Here is a 17,272-nt window from a genome sequence, read left to right on the forward strand (position 1 = left end):
TTAAAGTTAAGTATTCCACCAGCTAAGTCCGTTTTTCTCAATTCTAATTCCCTTGTCATGTTCTAGACCTCACGCCAGCCTGCGTGAGCTAAACGCGTGCATTTCGGCCTCCTTTAGTACTCAGAGGTTGGCTCTCCTGCCAACCACAACAGTCAGAGTCCACATCTGCCCCTTGAAATGTCTTACAACTTAAAACGTGATTCCTAAATCTCTGTCTTACCATTATGTAATCTATCTGATACCGTTAGGTATCTCCAGGATTCTTCCATGTATACAACCTTCCTTTATGATTATTGAACCAAGTATTAGCTCTGATGAAGTTATGCTCTGTGCAAAATTCTACTAGACGGCTTCCTCTTTCATTTTTTCTCCCCAATCCATATTAACCTACTATGTTTCCTTCTCACCCTTTTCCTACTGACGAATTCCAGTCACCCATGACTATTAAATTTTCGTCTCCCTTCACTACCTGAATAATTTCTTTGATCTCATCATACATTTCTTCAATTTCTTCATCATCTGCAGAGCTAGTTGGCATATAAACTTGTACTACTGTAGTAGGTGTGGGCTTCGTATCTATCTTGGCCACAATAATGCGTTCACTATGCTGTTTGTAGTAGCTTACCCGCATTCCAATTTTCCTATTCATTATTAAACCTACTCCTGCATTACCACTATTTGATTTTGTGTTTATAACCCTGTAGTCACCTGACCAGAAATCTTGTTCCTCCTGCCACCGAATTCCCACTATATCTAACTTTAACCTATCCATTTCCCTTTTTAAATTTTCTAACCTACCTGCCCGATTAAGGGATCTGACATTCCACGCACCGATCCGTAGAAGGCCAGTTTTCTTTCTCCTGATAACGACATCCTTTTGAGTAGTCCCCGCCCGGAGATCCGAATGGGGGACTATTTTACCTCCGGAATATTTGACCCAAGAGGACGCCATCATCATTTAATCATACAGTAAAGCTGCATGCCCTCGGAAAGAATTACGGCTGTAGTTTCCCCTTGCTTTCAGCCGTTCGCAGTACCAGCACAGCAAGGCCGGTTTGGTTAATGTTAGAAGGCCAGATCAGTCAATCATCCAAACTGTTGCCCCTGCAACTACTGAAAAGGCTGCTGCCCCCCTTCAGAAACCACACGTTTGTCTGGCCTCTCAAAAGATACCCCTCCGTTGTGGTTGCACCTACGGTACGGCCATCTGTATCGCTGAGGCACGCAAGCCTTCCAACCAACGGCAAAGTCCATGGTTCACTGGGGGAACCTCACCAATATGCATGGGAAATTTATTTATGCGGGTGGCATTGCCATCGGTAACCAAAGTTCGAGCTTTGCCCAAACTTATGACTGTACTGACAGAAGACCTTCGAATAATAACTGAATATTTAAAAAAATGGGCGCTCCAGTGGAATCCAAACAAAACTGAAGTCACGTCGTTTCATCTAAACAACAGTTATGAGCAAAAAACTGTTATTATCCATTATGATAAGTTCGCAGTGATCCTTGATAGCCGGCCGCGGTGGCCGAGCGGTTCTAGGCGCTTCAGTCCGGTACCGCGCTACTGCTACAGTCGCAGGTTCGAATGCTGCCTCGGGCATGGATGTCCTTAGGTTAGTTAGATCTAAGTAGTTCTAAGTTCTAAGGGACTGATGACCTCAGATGTTAAGTCCCATAGAGCTCAGAGCCATTTGGACCATTTTGAAGCGTAATAAACAACCCACGTAGGTTGGTGTCATTCTCGATGGAACACTCACCTTCAAACAACACCTGGAAAAATATTTAGCAGAACTGAGAACTAGAACTAACCCGATTCAGAAGCTGACCAGTGCGTCGCTCCGTGCCACCGCCTAAACTTTAACAATTAGCATAAAATCCCTCGTACACTCAACAGCAGAATACTGCGCTCCTGTCTGGATCAATAGCTGCCGTACACAGCTAAACCAGGCGATGCGAACCATAACTGGAACTATTAGACCAACTCCACTCCAATGGCTACTATCAATGAGTAATACAGCACCTTCACTAACTGAAACGATTGGCATTTCTCAAATAACAATTAAAAAAAGCAATGCCAACCCAATCCTTTCCATTCTTGTCGATACAGATTTCCTTAAACGGCAGCAACTGCCACTGAAGTCAAGACATCTACCTGCAGCAGTCGCCAACCACCTTAGCGACTTCAACATCAGTGATCATCGGACATCACTTTGCCATGGTGAGAATGTCACGAACTCCTTCCCCGTGGCAGGCCCAGCTTTGAAGGTACCAGTAAACTTCCCATAATTGCAACTTTAACAGGATTCGCAGAAATCATGGTATATACAACCAAAGACTGTCTCAGTGGGGAGCTCCAGAGTGCCCCTGATGCGACAGATGTCGAACCCAGTCGTCCCTCATGACTTTTCTTGGCACGTACCTGTCATGGCGCTTAGAACAGCACTCTTGAACTTTGCATACATAAAAATACCAGTCTTAGAGGTGAATGTTACATGGAGACTGATCAGGTGTTATGTAATCTGTTCCTGTTTACTCTTTATTAGCAGAAACACATATCTTCCAATTGAGACTCATAGTCATTGATGCAACAATGGCCTTATTACTGTTGATTCCTTGCTCCACAATTGGAACGAAAAGTTCCCGTCTAAGATGTTAGCCACACGAGTGAGTTCCCTGATTAATAGCTCAAGGTGATTTTCGGATAAGGCACTTAGATTGATTTCACACGACTCCCTGTCTCTATTTCCTTACCTAATCGTGTGACTCTCCCACGATGTAGCTGCTAAGTTGAGATCTGCACCTAATACTTTAGCACTATCAGAAAATTTATACGCTCTCTTCTCCTAATGTTCTCTGAAATGTTCCACGTCTGCCGGGTGGTTATAATTAAACTTTCTCTATTTAACATGTTATAACACGGAAGCAAATTACCGTATGATTATCAGTCTTACTAGCATTGATGTCCAGAGTATGGGGTGCATGATTTCCATGCGTCACAGCACCACCATCCAGTTCCAACTATGGCCACCAGGTGCCGTGATCAGTCACCGTGATTCATAGTCTCAGACACCTGATCAGTAGCAGTGCACTTGTTGACATGCCAACATGAGCTTGGACAAAAGGAGCAGGGCATTATTGGCGAAGCTCTGTTATCAAGACAACACTCATTCTGCAGCTGCACTCCCAGGACACACAACGGCGTGTTGACATCGCTCTCCACTTTCTCCCAAGGATTGATGTTGACGAGGGCTGGTCCTGAACCATCCAATGGACAGACGAAGCTCATTTTTTCTGTGAGGTACTACCGTATGGTGTGCCTTGACGGTTACATTCATCATTGGCCCACTGTTTTTTGAACAGGTTGGCTTTGAAGGACCAAAGACGTGCAGCGTGACTGGCCAGCGTTACTGCTATAAGCTTCGCCAACGTGTCATACACGCTCTACAGAAGAGAGACGCATTGAACTCAACAGTTTTCGTGCAAGATGGGGCACCACCGCATATCGCTCGTGAATTCATCTGCTTCTCCGAAACATATTCTGAATCGGTCGAACTACCAGCCTCTCGTTTCCAAATGCTTAATCGGCTGCATCAGCAGATCTCACTCCCTGCGATTTCTGGTTGTGGGGCTACCTGAAGGACAGGGTTTAGCAGGGGAACATTCACACATGTGTTGTTCTGAAGCGCAGCGTAACAAGAAAGATAGCCAGCATACCTACGCACATGCTTCGTTCTGCTGTGCAGAATGCAATCCTGCGCTTTCAGACTCTTCTCGACACTCATGGGCGCCATCTCGAGCCCTGTTTTAGAAGTAATGGTATCGGTATGTAATCTACATCTACATTTATACTCCACAAGCCACCCAACGGTGTGTGGCGGAGGGCACTTTACGTCCCACTGTCATTACCTTCCTTTCCTGTTCCAGTCGCGTATGGTTCGCGGCAAGAACGACTTCCAGAAAGCCTCCGTGCGGGCTCGAATCTCTCTAATTTTACATTCGTGATCTCCTCGGGAGGTATAAGTAGGGAGAAGCAATATATTCAATACCTCATCCAGAAACGCACCCCCTCGAATCCTGGACAGCAAGCTACACCGCGATGCAGAGCGCCTCTCTTGCAGAGTCTGCCACTTGAGTTTGCTGAACATCTCCGTAACGCTATCACGCTTACCAAATAACACTGTGACGAAACGCGCAGCTCTTCTTTGGATCTTCTCCATCTCCTCTGTCAACCCGACCTGGTACAGATCCCACACTGATGAGCAATACTCAAGCATAGGTCGAACGAGTGTTTTGTAAGCCACCTCCTTTGTTGATGGACTACGTTTTCTAAGGACTCTCCCAATGAATCTCAACCTGTCACCCTCCTTACCAACAATTAATTTTATATGATCATTCCACTTCAAATCGTTCCGTACGCATACTCCCAGATATTTTACAGGAGTAACTGCTACCAGTGTTTGTTCCGTTTCATATAATTATACAATAAAGGATACTTCTTTCTATGTATTCGCTATACATTACATTTTTCTATGTTAAGGGTCAGTTGCCACTCCCTGCACCAAGTGCCTATTCGCTGCAGATCTTCCTGCATTTGTCTGTAATCGTATGATGTACCTAGTGGCACATTAAAAGTGTTTCAGTTGAATAGATTCTGCATTACTTCTCTTCCCCATGTGCTAAGATTCTGCATTATTTCTCTTCCCCATGTGCTTTACATCAATGCCACCAATTTTGGTTCCCGTACGGTGATTAGATTTCGTGTTATAACGTATTAAATAGGAAAAGTTTAATTATAACCAACCGGTATGTCTGGTGAAACGCCGGGTCTGTTCCCTCGAATGGCCGACGTAGCCGTCATCAATTTCGTCTTGTGAGGCGGGCTTGTGTTTAATGGTATAGTTGTAGCAGGTGAGGCAAAGTATCCAAAGCTGTAGGCATGGATACTGCTAACCGCTCTGGAACACGGGAGGGCGACCCCAATAACTCAAATATTGGTTTGTGGTCCCTATGAGTGTAAACTTAGTCTCCAGTGAGAAAACACGGAATTAATTACAAAGACAATCGCTGAAGCTTCGTTTACTGTTTGCGAGTAGTTACTTTGAGCAGGTGTGGGCATCTTTGAAGTTGCTCTGTACTGTCGTCATTCTCAACTTGAGAGCAGCAAACTATTAGTATGTCAGAATTATGCGTTAAAAAAAAACTCTGTCTCATCGAATTTAGTACTTTTGTACCTAAAGCGGCGAATTTTGTCTCAAAATCGAGTAATAGAACCGATTCTCTTAGAATTTTTGGTAGTATTCGCTGTTACGGATAAGTAAACAGAATTGCAACAATTTACTCCATATATCACTATGTTGCAGCAAAACAGTTCTAACAAACTACACTGCTAGCACAGAAAAATCTTGTTTCCAGCATCTTAGGACTATGTAGTAAAACTACTACTACACCCCTTTCAAAAATTAAAATGAGGTGCTGTATGTTGTATGGATACTACATGTTAGATGTGCTTCACTTCATTGCCATTTTGGTAAGGAGTTTAAACATTCTTCAAATGACTAGTAAAACTGCTGGTATATGTGCGATGTAACAAAGCAACGCTGCAATATTTACCTTGGGGAAGCGGAAGGTAATCAGGTTAGCGTACTGATTCTCCAGGGCTCCAGGTCTGCCGTAGTAAACGAATCTGGCGCTGGCTACTGACGAGACGTTCTTCTGGATAAAGATCAGCTTCCTTCCGTTGGGAGAAAACAACAGCGATGCATCCTGGCCCACTGTCTCCACTGGGTGGGACCATGCTGGAACATTAATTCATTTCTTCAGGCACTGGTTGCTCAGGAGTCAACTGACACTCTCAGGATACTAGTGGACATACCTCGTGAAAGAAACAAAAAATATCACACTGTAGCGGAGGACACGAGCAACAAACATTTTGTGAAAGGTTGCAGTATTAAGCAGACCTGATCCCTAGGCTTCACCTAAGCACACATCTAGGTCAAAAGAGCACTATTTCATTTCACACTGCTAGTCCAGCCGCCTCCGTAACCGCTAACTCATGTACGTTTGGTGGCGCTCGACCCTCAGATAACAGGTTGATAGCATGGTGGGATGAAGCTCTCCCACCACCCGTCTTCGGTCGGCAAGGGAAGGAAAGGCTGTGCTGTTTAGTCGCTGATCGCCAGTCCTCGCGCCATTGTCCTCGATTCGAGTCCAAACTTCCCCATAGTGTTTTGTGGAGTCAGGACCTGCCACACTGTTGACGGCAGTCCCTATGGAGGAGGGAGTTAGAGTCCAGCTGTCCTATTGGGTCTGCTCGAGAAACATAGGCTACTGTAATACTTCTGGCTGGATGGCCCTATGCTGAGTTATGTCAGATCTGAAACAATATGCTGGTTCACTGAGGGACTTATTCCAGTCAAATAAACCTATTGTGTCATGATCATGCACTGTGTGTGTGGTCAGTTACGCGAAACGATTAAGAAATATGTTTACTCGTCTCCAATTGAGCGCTAGAACAACGGAATTATAACGAATCGTCGCCTTTTTTTTTTTTTTTACTCTGAATTGCTAACATCCGAGAACATAGACTCCTGAAAGATCTGACACAATGGGTGGCTTCGGTATGAGGGTGAATGTGCATGGAGTAAGATGTACATAGAGTGAGTGCTTGTTCTAAACAGTACAGATTTCGTTCTACTTCACTTGTGTGTTCTTATTATTATTTAATGTAATGGTCATTAAGAGTGGTACACATTGCAAACGATAGTTCTTCTGAAAAGTAAAGAGGAAAATGCCAGGATGGTTCCCTCGGAAGGGCACTGCCGCTTTCCTTCTCCATCCTTCCCTAATCCGATGGGATCGATCCCTGTTTGGTCCGCTCCCCCAAATCAACTATCAATGGACCTACGGCAGTGCGATATCTTCTGCGTAAGGAACATGCACTACTGGCCATTAAAATTGCTACACCAAGAAGACGACGTGCTACAGACGCGAAATTTAACCGACAGGAAGATGTTGTGATATGCAAATGATTAGCTATTCATAGCATTCACACAAGGTTGGCACCGATGGCGACACCTACAACGTGCTGACATGAGGAAAGTATCCAATCGATTTCTCACACACAAACAGGAGATGAGTGAAACGTTGTTGTGATGCCACGTGTAAGGAGGAGAAGTGCGTACCATTACGTTTCCTACTTTGATAAACGTCGGATTGTAGCCTGTCGCGATTGCTGTTTATCGTATCGCGACTTGCTGCTCGCGTTGGTCGATATCCAATGACTGTTAGCAGAATATGGAATCGGTGGGTTCAGGAGGGTAATACGGAACGCCGTGCTGGATCCCAATGGCCTCGTATCACTAACAGTCGAGATGACAGGCATCTTATCTGCACGGCTGTAACGGATCGTGCAGCCACGTCTCGATCCCTGAGTCAACAGATGGGGACGTTTGCAAGACAACAATCATCTGCACGAACAGTCCGACGACGTTTGCAGCAGCACGGACTATCAGCTCTGAGATCATGGCTGCGGTTACCCTTGACGCTGCATCACAGACAGGAGCGCCTGCGATCGTGTACTCAACGACGAACCTGGGTCCACGAATAGCAAAACGTCATTTTTTTGGATGAATCCAGGTTCTGCTAACAGCATCATGATGGTCGCATCCGTGTTTGGCCACATCGCGATGAACGCACATTGGAAGCGTGTATTCGTCATCGCCATACTGGCGTATCACCTGGCGTGATGGTATGGGTGCCATTGGTTACACGTCTCGGTCACCTCTTGTCCGCACTGACGGCACTTTGAACCGTGGACGTCGCATTTCAGGTGTGTTACGACCCGCGGCTCTCCCCTTCATTCGATCCCTGCGAAACCCTACATTTCAGCAGGATAATGCACGACCGCATGTTGCAGGTCCTGTACGGGCCTTTCTGGATACAGAAAATGTTCTACAGGTGCCCTGGCCAGCACTTTCTCCAGATCTCTCACCAATTGAAATCGTCTGATCAAAGGTGGCCGAGCCACTGGCTCGTCACAATACACCAGTCACTACTGTTGATGAACTGTGGTATCGTGTTGAATTTACATGGGCAGCTGTATCTGTACACGCTATTCAAGCTCTGTTTGACTCAATGCCCAGGCGTATCAAGGCGAGAGGTGATTGTTCTGGATACTGATTTCTCAGGAGCTATGCGCCCAAATTGCATGAAAATGAAATCACATGTCAGTTCTAGTATAAAATATTTGTCCAATGAATACCCGTTTATCATTTGCATTTGTTCTTGGTGTAGCTATTTTTATGGCCAGTAGTGTAGCTGTAGAAGACGCGAGGTGTGTGGCAACGAAGTTGCGCTGTGCGCCTGACGTGTACACGTCTACCTAATACGCCTGTTTCAAGAGGCTGGCTGTTACAGTCAACCACACCATCCTGTTTTAAGCAGTATGTTTCACTCTCTCCCCCTGTCAGCATCATACAATGCAAATATGACGTCACACTGAACTCCCAGTATAGTCACACACGGGCGTTTTATATGCGCGTCACAGGTAGCACAAGGAACAGGTGCCATGCTGTCAAGGATTTCACAGCCGCATGCCATTTTGGGGGGGGGGGGGGGGGGGGAATTAAACGTTAGTAGTTTTGAGTTCAACCTAGCACTGTTTAGGATGACGTGCAATTTCAAGGCACATGAAATAGTAAATCATTGTCACAAAATTGTGTGAATTTTCAAAAATAAGATGAATACATTCAAAGTAATATTACTTTACTAAACCTCATTTGCACATATTTAAAATTAGTACAATATTTTTATTGCATATTCTCTTCCACTATCGTCCTCTACGTAGCATTGGGAACTTGCGGTACCATATTGTCGACAGAGTTCTTTACTTCACATTATTAATAAACTTTACATAGAAATAGGGGTAAGGCTGAGCGGGTATGAGCACAGGCAGCTCGTTATCCTTCTTCTGTAAACAAAGAAACCACTTGGCTTGGGAACTTATGTAATCAAAGTATACGCTCGTGTTCTTAGGTCTGCGACTAAATTATGGTTCAAATGGCTCTGAGCACTATGGGACTTAACATCTGAGGTCATTAGACCCCTAGAACTTATAACTACTTAAACCTAACCAACCTAAGGACATCATGCTATGCCCGCGTCAGGATTCTAACCTGTGACCGTAGTGGTAGCGCGGTCCTAGACTGAAGCGCCTAGAACCGCTCGGCCACTCGGGCCGGCCACTAAATTATGACCCAACTATCTAAGTACTTGGCATTGCCCAGGTATATATTTACTCCAATACTCCTATCTTCTGTCAGTCCATTTCCGCCTTCCCCCTCTGTCTTATCACCTCCTCCACTATCACACTGTCCATCTTCACTGCCACCTCTCTCTGTCCACCTTATCCACCGCCCCCCCCCCCCAATCTCTTTCTGTCCTCTCTCTGTCCATCTCTTCTTCCCCCTCTCCCTGTTCATATCCTTCCCCTCCCTTTTGCATCCATTCATCTCCTCTCCCCTCTATCCATCTCATCCTCTTCCCTTTCTACGTCTACATCTACATGATTACTCTGCAATTCACATTTAAGTGCTTGGCAGAGGTTTCAACGAACCACAATCATACTATCTCTCTACCATTCCACTGCCGAACAGAGACGGGAAAAACGAACACCTAAACCTTTCTGTTCGAGCTCTGATTTCTCTTATTTTATTTTGATGATCATTCCTACCTATGTACGTTGGGCCCAACAAAATATTTTCGCATTCGGAAGAGAAAGTTGGTGACTGAAATTTCGTAAATAGATCTCACCGCGACGAAAAACGTCTTTGTTTTTATGACTTCCATCACAACTCGCGTATCATATCTGCCACACTCTCTCCCCTATTACGTGATAATATAAAACGAGCTGCCCTTTTTTGCACCCTATCGCTGTCCTCCGTCAATCCCACCTGGTAATAATCCCACACCGCGCAGCGATATTCTAACAGAGGACGAACGAGTGTAGCGTAAGCTGTCTCTTTAGTGGACTTGTTGCATCAATGTCCTCCCAATGAAACGTAACCTTTGGCTCGCCTTCCCCACAATATTATCTATGTGGTCTTTCCAACTGAAGTTGTTCGTAATTTTAACACCCAGGTAATTAGTTGAATTGACAGCCTTTAGAATTGTACTATTTATCGAGTAATCGAATTCCAGCGGATTTCTTTTGGAACTCATGTGGATCACATCACACTTTTCGTTATTTAGCGTCAACTGCCAACTGCCACACCATACAGCAATCTTTTCTAAATCGCTTGGCAACTAATACTGGTCTTCGGATGACCTTACTAGACTGTAAATTACAGCATCATCTGCGAACAACCTAAGAGAACTGCTCAGATTGTCACCCAGGTCATTTGTATAGATCAGGAACAGCAGAGGTCCCAAGACGCTTCCCTGGCGAACACCTGATATCACTTCAGTTTTACTCGATGATTTGCCGCCTATTACTACAAACTGCGACCCTCCTGACAGGAAATCACGAATCCAGTCGCACAACTGAGACGATACCGCATTGGCCCGCAGCTTGATTAGAAGTCGCTTGTGAGGAACGGTGTCAAAAGCTAGCCCGAAATCTAGAAATACGGACGAGTCCTGACCGGTATAGAAGTCTGTAAATGATATGAAATGACAAACACGCCAAATGGGCTCTGCACTTCGATGTTTGAACTTAAATAAACTCTCCGCTAGATGTCCAGAGAGGAGATGCTTGCATCTCATTGGCAGCGGCTTAATCGATCGTGGCAGCGCCCTCGTGTCGCGGGTTGGTCTATGGGAAACGCGGCGGCGTAACTGACGACGCGCGTATTTTAAAGTGCGACCGAACGGATGGCAGTCGCACTTTAAATTCTGTCTGCAAAATGTATTACGAATACAGTTAGAAGAAGAGAAGTAATAAATTAAAATCTCGTGCTTCATATGGCTGTTTTATTGCATGAACAGCGAAAATGTAGCAAACGACAAACTTTTTTCCTTTCATCTTTTTGTGGGTGTCGTCAGTGTTTTGCATCACCTCGGTTCCGAGAGTTCCGGACCCTGTACAGAATATCAGAATAAACATCAACATAAACATCATTTCTGTCCTTTCTATTGCTCATAAAAACCACACATTGCTTGTTGTACCACCATAAAGTGAAACCTTCAGAGATGATGGTCCAAATTTCTGTACACACCGGTACCTCTAATGCCCAGCAGCACGTCCTCTTGCATTGGTGCATGCCTGTATTCGTCGTGGCACACTATCCACAAGTTCATCAAGGCACTGTTGTTCCAGATTCTCCCACTCCTCAACGGCGATTCGGCGTAGATCCCTCAGAATGGTTGGTGGGCCACCTGATCCATAAACGGCCCTTTTCAATGTACCCCAGGCACATTCGATAGGGTGAATGTCCGGAGAAAATGCTGGCCACTCCAGTCGAGCGATGTCGTTATCCTGAAGGAACTCATTCAAAAGATGTGCATGTCGATGGGGGGGGGGGGGGGGGGGGAATTGGCGTCATTGAATGCCTCGCCAATATGCAGCCGATATTGTTGTACTATCGATCGGAGGATGTCATTCACGTATCGAACAGCCGTTACGGCGCCTTCTATGACCACCAGCGGCGTATGTCGACCCAATATAATGCCACCCCTAAACAGCAGGGAACGTCCACCTTGCTGCACTTGCTGGACAGTGTGTCTAAGGCGTTCAGCCTGACTGGGTTGCCTCCAAACAAGTCTCCGACGATTGTCTGGTTGAACAAATATGCGACACGCATCGGTGAAGAGAACGTGATGCCAATCCTGAGCTGTGCATTCGGCATGTTGGGCCCATCTGTATCGCGCTGCGTGGTGTCGTGGTTGCAAAGATGGACATCGCCATGGACGTCGAGAGTGAAGTTGCGCATCAGGCAGCCTATTGCACACACTTTGAATCGTAACACGACGTCCTGTGGCTGCACGAAAAGCATTTTCAACATGCTGGCGTTGTTGTTAGGGTTCCTCCGAGTAATAATCCGTAGGTAGCTGCCATCCACTGCGGTAGTAGCCCTTGGGCGACCTGAGCGAGGCATGTCATCAACAGTTCCTGTCTCTCTGTATCTCCTCCATGTCCGAACACATCGCTGGATATTTCCTTTGTTGAGGGCCCTTCCTGGCACAAAGTAACAATGCGGACGCTATCGAACCGCGGTATTGACCATCTATGCATGGTAGAACTACAGACAACACGAGCCGTGTACCTTCGTAGTGGAATGACTGGAACTGATCGGCTGTCGGACCCCCTCTGTCTAATAGGCGCTGCTCATGCATGGTTGTTTACATCTTTGGGCGTGTTTAGTGACATCTCTGAACAGTCAGAGGAATAGTCTCTGTGATACAATATCCACAGTAAACGTGTCTTCAGGAGTTCTGGGAACTGGGGCGAAGCAAAAGTTTTTTACATGTGTCTAGTTTCGTAAAGGTTTGAAATAATGTGTTAAGTTTGTTGGAAGTGTAAGTTCTCTCATTCTCAAATACTGGATGACTAAAAACCAGTGTTCTCCCATCTACACTGCTTTCCAACTCCACTGCGACCTATCTGATAGATGGGTGGTTCTCACTCATACAGTGATATGCCGGCGCTTTATCCTACTGAATTATCTTAATTACAGTAACTTATGACCAAAATCTAACATCCTAACAGAACAGCGTCCTAACGGAACGCAGCAAGTCATTCTCAATGAAGAGAAGTCTTGCGAAGTAAGAGTGATTACAGGCGTGCCGCAGGGGAGTGTCGTAGGACCGTTACTATTCACAATATACGTAAATGACCTGGTGGATGACATCGGAAGTTCACTGAGGCTTTTTGCGGATGATGCTGTGGTATATCGAGAGGTTGTAACAATGGGAAACTGTACTGGAATGCAGGAGGATCTGCAGCGAATTGACGCATGATGCCGGCAGATGCCAGACTGAGATTCATTGGAAGAATCCTAATGAAATGCAATCCGAAAACAAATGAAGTAGGTTACAGTACACTTGTTCGCCCACTGCTTGAATTCTGCTCGGCAGTGGGGGATCCGTACCAGATAGGGTTGATAGAAGAGATAGAGAAGATCCAACGGAGAGGAGCGTGCTTCGTTACAGGATCATTTAGTAATCGCGAAAGCGTTACGGAGATGATAGATAAACTCCAGTGGAAGACTCTGCAGGAGAGACGCTCAGTAGCTCGGAACTGGCTTTTGTTGAAGTTTCGAGAACATACCTTCACCGAAGAGTCAAGCAGTATATTGCTCCCTCCTACGTACATCTCGAGAATAGTCCATGAGGATAAAATCAGAGAGATTAGATCTCACACAGAAGCATACCGACAATCCTTCTTTCCACGAACAATACGAGACTGGAATAGAGGGGAGAACCGATAGAGGTACTCAAGGTACCCTCCACCACACACCGTCAGGTGGTTTGCGAGTATGGATGTAGATGTAACATCGCAGGATCGTTTCTACATGCAAGTAAGTAGAACTAAAAACCTACTGCAGACATCGCTACCACTGTATAAAAAAGTATTTTACAATTACGGACGCATTATAGCTGTCTAACGATGTGTTTGCACCAGTCAACAATATCTGTTGTTTTAAGTAAGGTTTTAAGTAAATGTTTCAGCGAACGTCACAAATCAAGCAGGGCAGGAAACTTGAAAATCCATACGTCCTAATTTCAAAGCTGTATTGCCCATGGAGGCAGCGTCGAACATAGATTACCGTCGTCTCTAGTAGCATAAAAATATGACAGGTACATATTTGCAGCTTTAGTAAGTCATTGCTACTCTTACAGGTGTTCTCGTAAAAGACATGCCGTACAGACGCATCTGGGCCACTCTAGCACTGCATTAATTTCTGTGTGCGACTGTAGGGAAGGGGAGGGGGGTAGGGGTTTGAACCATATATAGATAACCTGCATTGTCATCACACAGAGATGCTATCCAGCTGTTCAACTACTGGCCTGCTTCAAGCACTTCATAGCGACTGCTGCTGCCGCGGTAGTGCAGGCTGAACAACTGTGTTAAGTGCTCTCACTGTGCAGCCCTCTGTTTACATAGTGGGCACCAACAAGCTTCTGGAGATACAGATTCACTGTGCCGCAATTTGGTACTTGCGTATGCACAGCCACTGGCACGCTCTTTGCGGATGTAAAGAGGCGGCCAACCCATCATGAAGCATCAGCAGCAGTGGGGGGGGGGGGGGGGGGGGGTCAGACATATCAGTGAGACTTAGCACTGAGTCCGTACCACTTAAACAGCACTTCTGAGACTTACACGTATAAATTCTCAAAACAGTCTACAAAAATACAAAGCAGACGCCTCTCAGCTTTTGAGCCTCATCACAGATTTTACACATCTGAATAAATAGGGCACATAAAGTGCTCACTCTTTGCGTTAATGGAGCCTGACAGAGATGTTGAATATTACACACTCGAAAGTTACAAACTCTGGTGAACTTCCTGTGCTCTATCAAACTTCTATACAGGACTTGGATTCATATTTGTAAGAAATGAGGATTGATGTGATGAGCTACCCAGTTTTGGCTACTTTTCAAGGCGATCTAACTCCCCAGCATTTAGCAATGAAGTAGCAACTTTTTTGAAAACGAAGCCTCAGAGTTCACACCAGACAACGTTATCAGTACTAGAAATGTCTATATTTAATACACTACTGGCCATTAAAATTGCCACACCACGAAGATGACGTACTGCAGATGCGAAATTTAAGCGACAGGAAGAAGATGCTGTGATATGCAAATCATTAGCTTTTGAGAGCATTCACACAAGGTTGACGACGATGGCGACACCTACAACGTGCTGACAGGAGGAACATTTCCAACCGATTTCTCATATACAAACAGTAGTTCACCGACGTTGCCTGGTGAAACGTAGTTGGGATGCCTCGTGTAAGGAAGAGAAATGCATACCATCACGTTTCCGACTTTGATAAAGGTCGGGTTGTAGCCTATCGCGATTGTGGTCTATCGTACCGCGACATTGCTGCTCGCGTTGGTCGAGATCCAATGACTGCTAGCAGAATATGGAACCGCTGGGTTAGGGAGGGTAATACGGAATGCCGTGCTGGATCCCGACGGCCTCGTATCACTAGCAGTCGAGATGACAGGCATCTTATCCGGATCGTGCAGCCACGTCTCGATCCCTGAGTTAACAGATGGGGACGTTTGCAAGACAACAACTATTTGCACGAACAGTTCGACGATGTTTACAGCAGCATGCACTATCAACTCCGATACCATGGCTGCGGTTACCCTTGACGCTGTATCACAGATAGGAGCGCCTGTGATGGTGTACTCAACGGCGAACCTGGGTGCACGAATGGCAAAATGTCATTTCTTCGGATGAATCCAGGTTCTGTTTACAGCATCATGATGGTCTCGTCCGTGTTTGGCGACATCGCGGTGAACGCACATTGGAAGCGTGCATTCGTCATCGCCATAGTGGCGTATCACCTGGCGTGATGGTATGGGGTGCCATTGGTTACACGTCTCGGTCACCTCTTGTTCGCATTGACGACGCTTTGAACAGTGGACTTTACATTTCAGATGTGTTACGACTCGTGCCTCTACCCTTCATTCGATCCCTGCGAAACCTTACATTTCAGCAGGATAATGCACGACCGCATGTTACAGGTCCTGTACGGCCTTTCTGGATACAGTAAATGTTCGACTGCTGTCCTGGCCAACACATTCTCCAGATCTCTCATCAATTGAAAACGTCTGGTCAATGGTGGCCGAGCAACTGGCTCGTCACAATACGCCAGTCACTACTCTTGCTGTACTGTGGTATCGTGTTGAAGCTGCATGGGCAGCTGTACCTGTGCATGCCATCCAAGCTCTGTTTGACTCAAATGTCCATGCGTATCATGGCCGTTATTACGGCCAGAGGTGGTTGTTCTCGGTACTGATTTCTCAGGATCTATGCACCCAAATTGCGTGAAAATGTAATCACATGTCAGTTCTAGTATAATATATTTGTCCAATGAATACCCGTTTATCATCTGCATTTTTTCTTGGTGTAGCAATTTTAATGGCCGGTAGTGTATTTAAACTACTGTCACCACTGTTGCCGCAGGTCGGAAGTGGTTGCGATACCTGCATTCAAGTAAACACCACATCGTGGAGAGCCCCAAGCACGTCGAAAAGTGCTACACCGGACCGTACTGCCTAGCGCTTCACTGTTGCCTCCACCGTAATGTGTTCGCTACCAACACTGCACCCTATGACTGCGCAGTGCCGGCGGGATACTGTATAAACAATTAACTCTCACCTCATGCATTCAGAACAGCTCAGCTTGGATGCATTCAGAACAGCTCAGCTCACCATGCAGGCTGCAGACCAATGAAGAGAGTCAACAGCCAACATTCTCAAAAATATTTCCTGAAATGAGGGATTTTTAAGATTCCATCACCCCGACATTTTTCCGTAGCAAGACCAGCGCAGTAACCATTTTCACTCCAGCTGTGCTACACACTAAAACTCGTCATTCTCTGGTCGCACACCCCACCATGTATGACATCGCATTCTCTTGTTACAGTTCGTGTGCAAAAACACAAGATGTCTGCACTTTCTTGAAATGCAACATGGTCTACAATATATGATCATTTACATCTACATACATACTCCGCAAGCCACCGTACGGTGCGTGGCGGTGGGTACATTGTAACACTACCAGACATCCGCATTCCTATTCCACTCGCAGAGTGAGGGACAAACGAGTGTCAATATTCCTCTGCATGAACTCTAATTTCCTGAGCCGTGGTAAAAAGTTGCTGTTTTGAAAAGCGCGTTGTGTAAAGCAGTCGCCCTCCGTTTCTGGCGGTGGCGCCGCTGTGGCAATCGGAGCTTTGGTGTCTCCTTCTGGTGGAAAATGGGAAAGGTTGCCTGTTCACCTGCATTTAAGGGGCGCTATGAGCTCGGCAGTTAGTCCGAGTGAGGCTGGGTCAGTCAGCTGGGTCAGTGTCTGTCGGTCGTCCGGAGTGCGAGTATGTGTTAGGCCGCCTGTTTGCTGGAGTTGCTCGGGCAACAGTCACTGGTTGGTCGGTCGCGCACTGAGACACGAGATGACTTGTCCGCCTTGAGTGTCGGCCCAAGTGAGGTCCCCACTTGAGTCCAGTGGGCAGCGGCGTATAGAAAGGGGTAGGGGCTTCGCGGTTCACACGACAGCAACAGTAGCGAAACCACGACATCGGGCTGGCCGGGCCGAGCTG

The 17,272-nt window shown here is 46.1% G+C and overlaps 1 protein-coding gene across 1 annotated transcript in view; it reads right to left on the bottom strand.

Moving 5' to 3' along the window:
• LOC126273243 (venom dipeptidyl peptidase 4-like) overlaps window positions 1-17,272 on the bottom strand; it is a 327,710-nt gene that overhangs the window by 163,187 nt on the left and 147,251 nt on the right. Inside the window, exon 8 of the mRNA XM_049976788.1 lies at window positions 5,614-5,798. Within this exon, the coding sequence (XP_049832745.1) occupies window positions 5,614-5,798 (185 nt within the window). The remainder of the gene's footprint in view (window positions 1-5,613; window positions 5,799-17,272) is intronic.

Source organism: Schistocerca gregaria, chromosome 5 (genome assembly GCF_023897955.1).
Source record: "Schistocerca gregaria isolate iqSchGreg1 chromosome 5, iqSchGreg1.2, whole genome shotgun sequence".
Taxonomy (NCBI): Eukaryota; Metazoa; Arthropoda; class Insecta; order Orthoptera; family Acrididae; genus Schistocerca; species Schistocerca gregaria.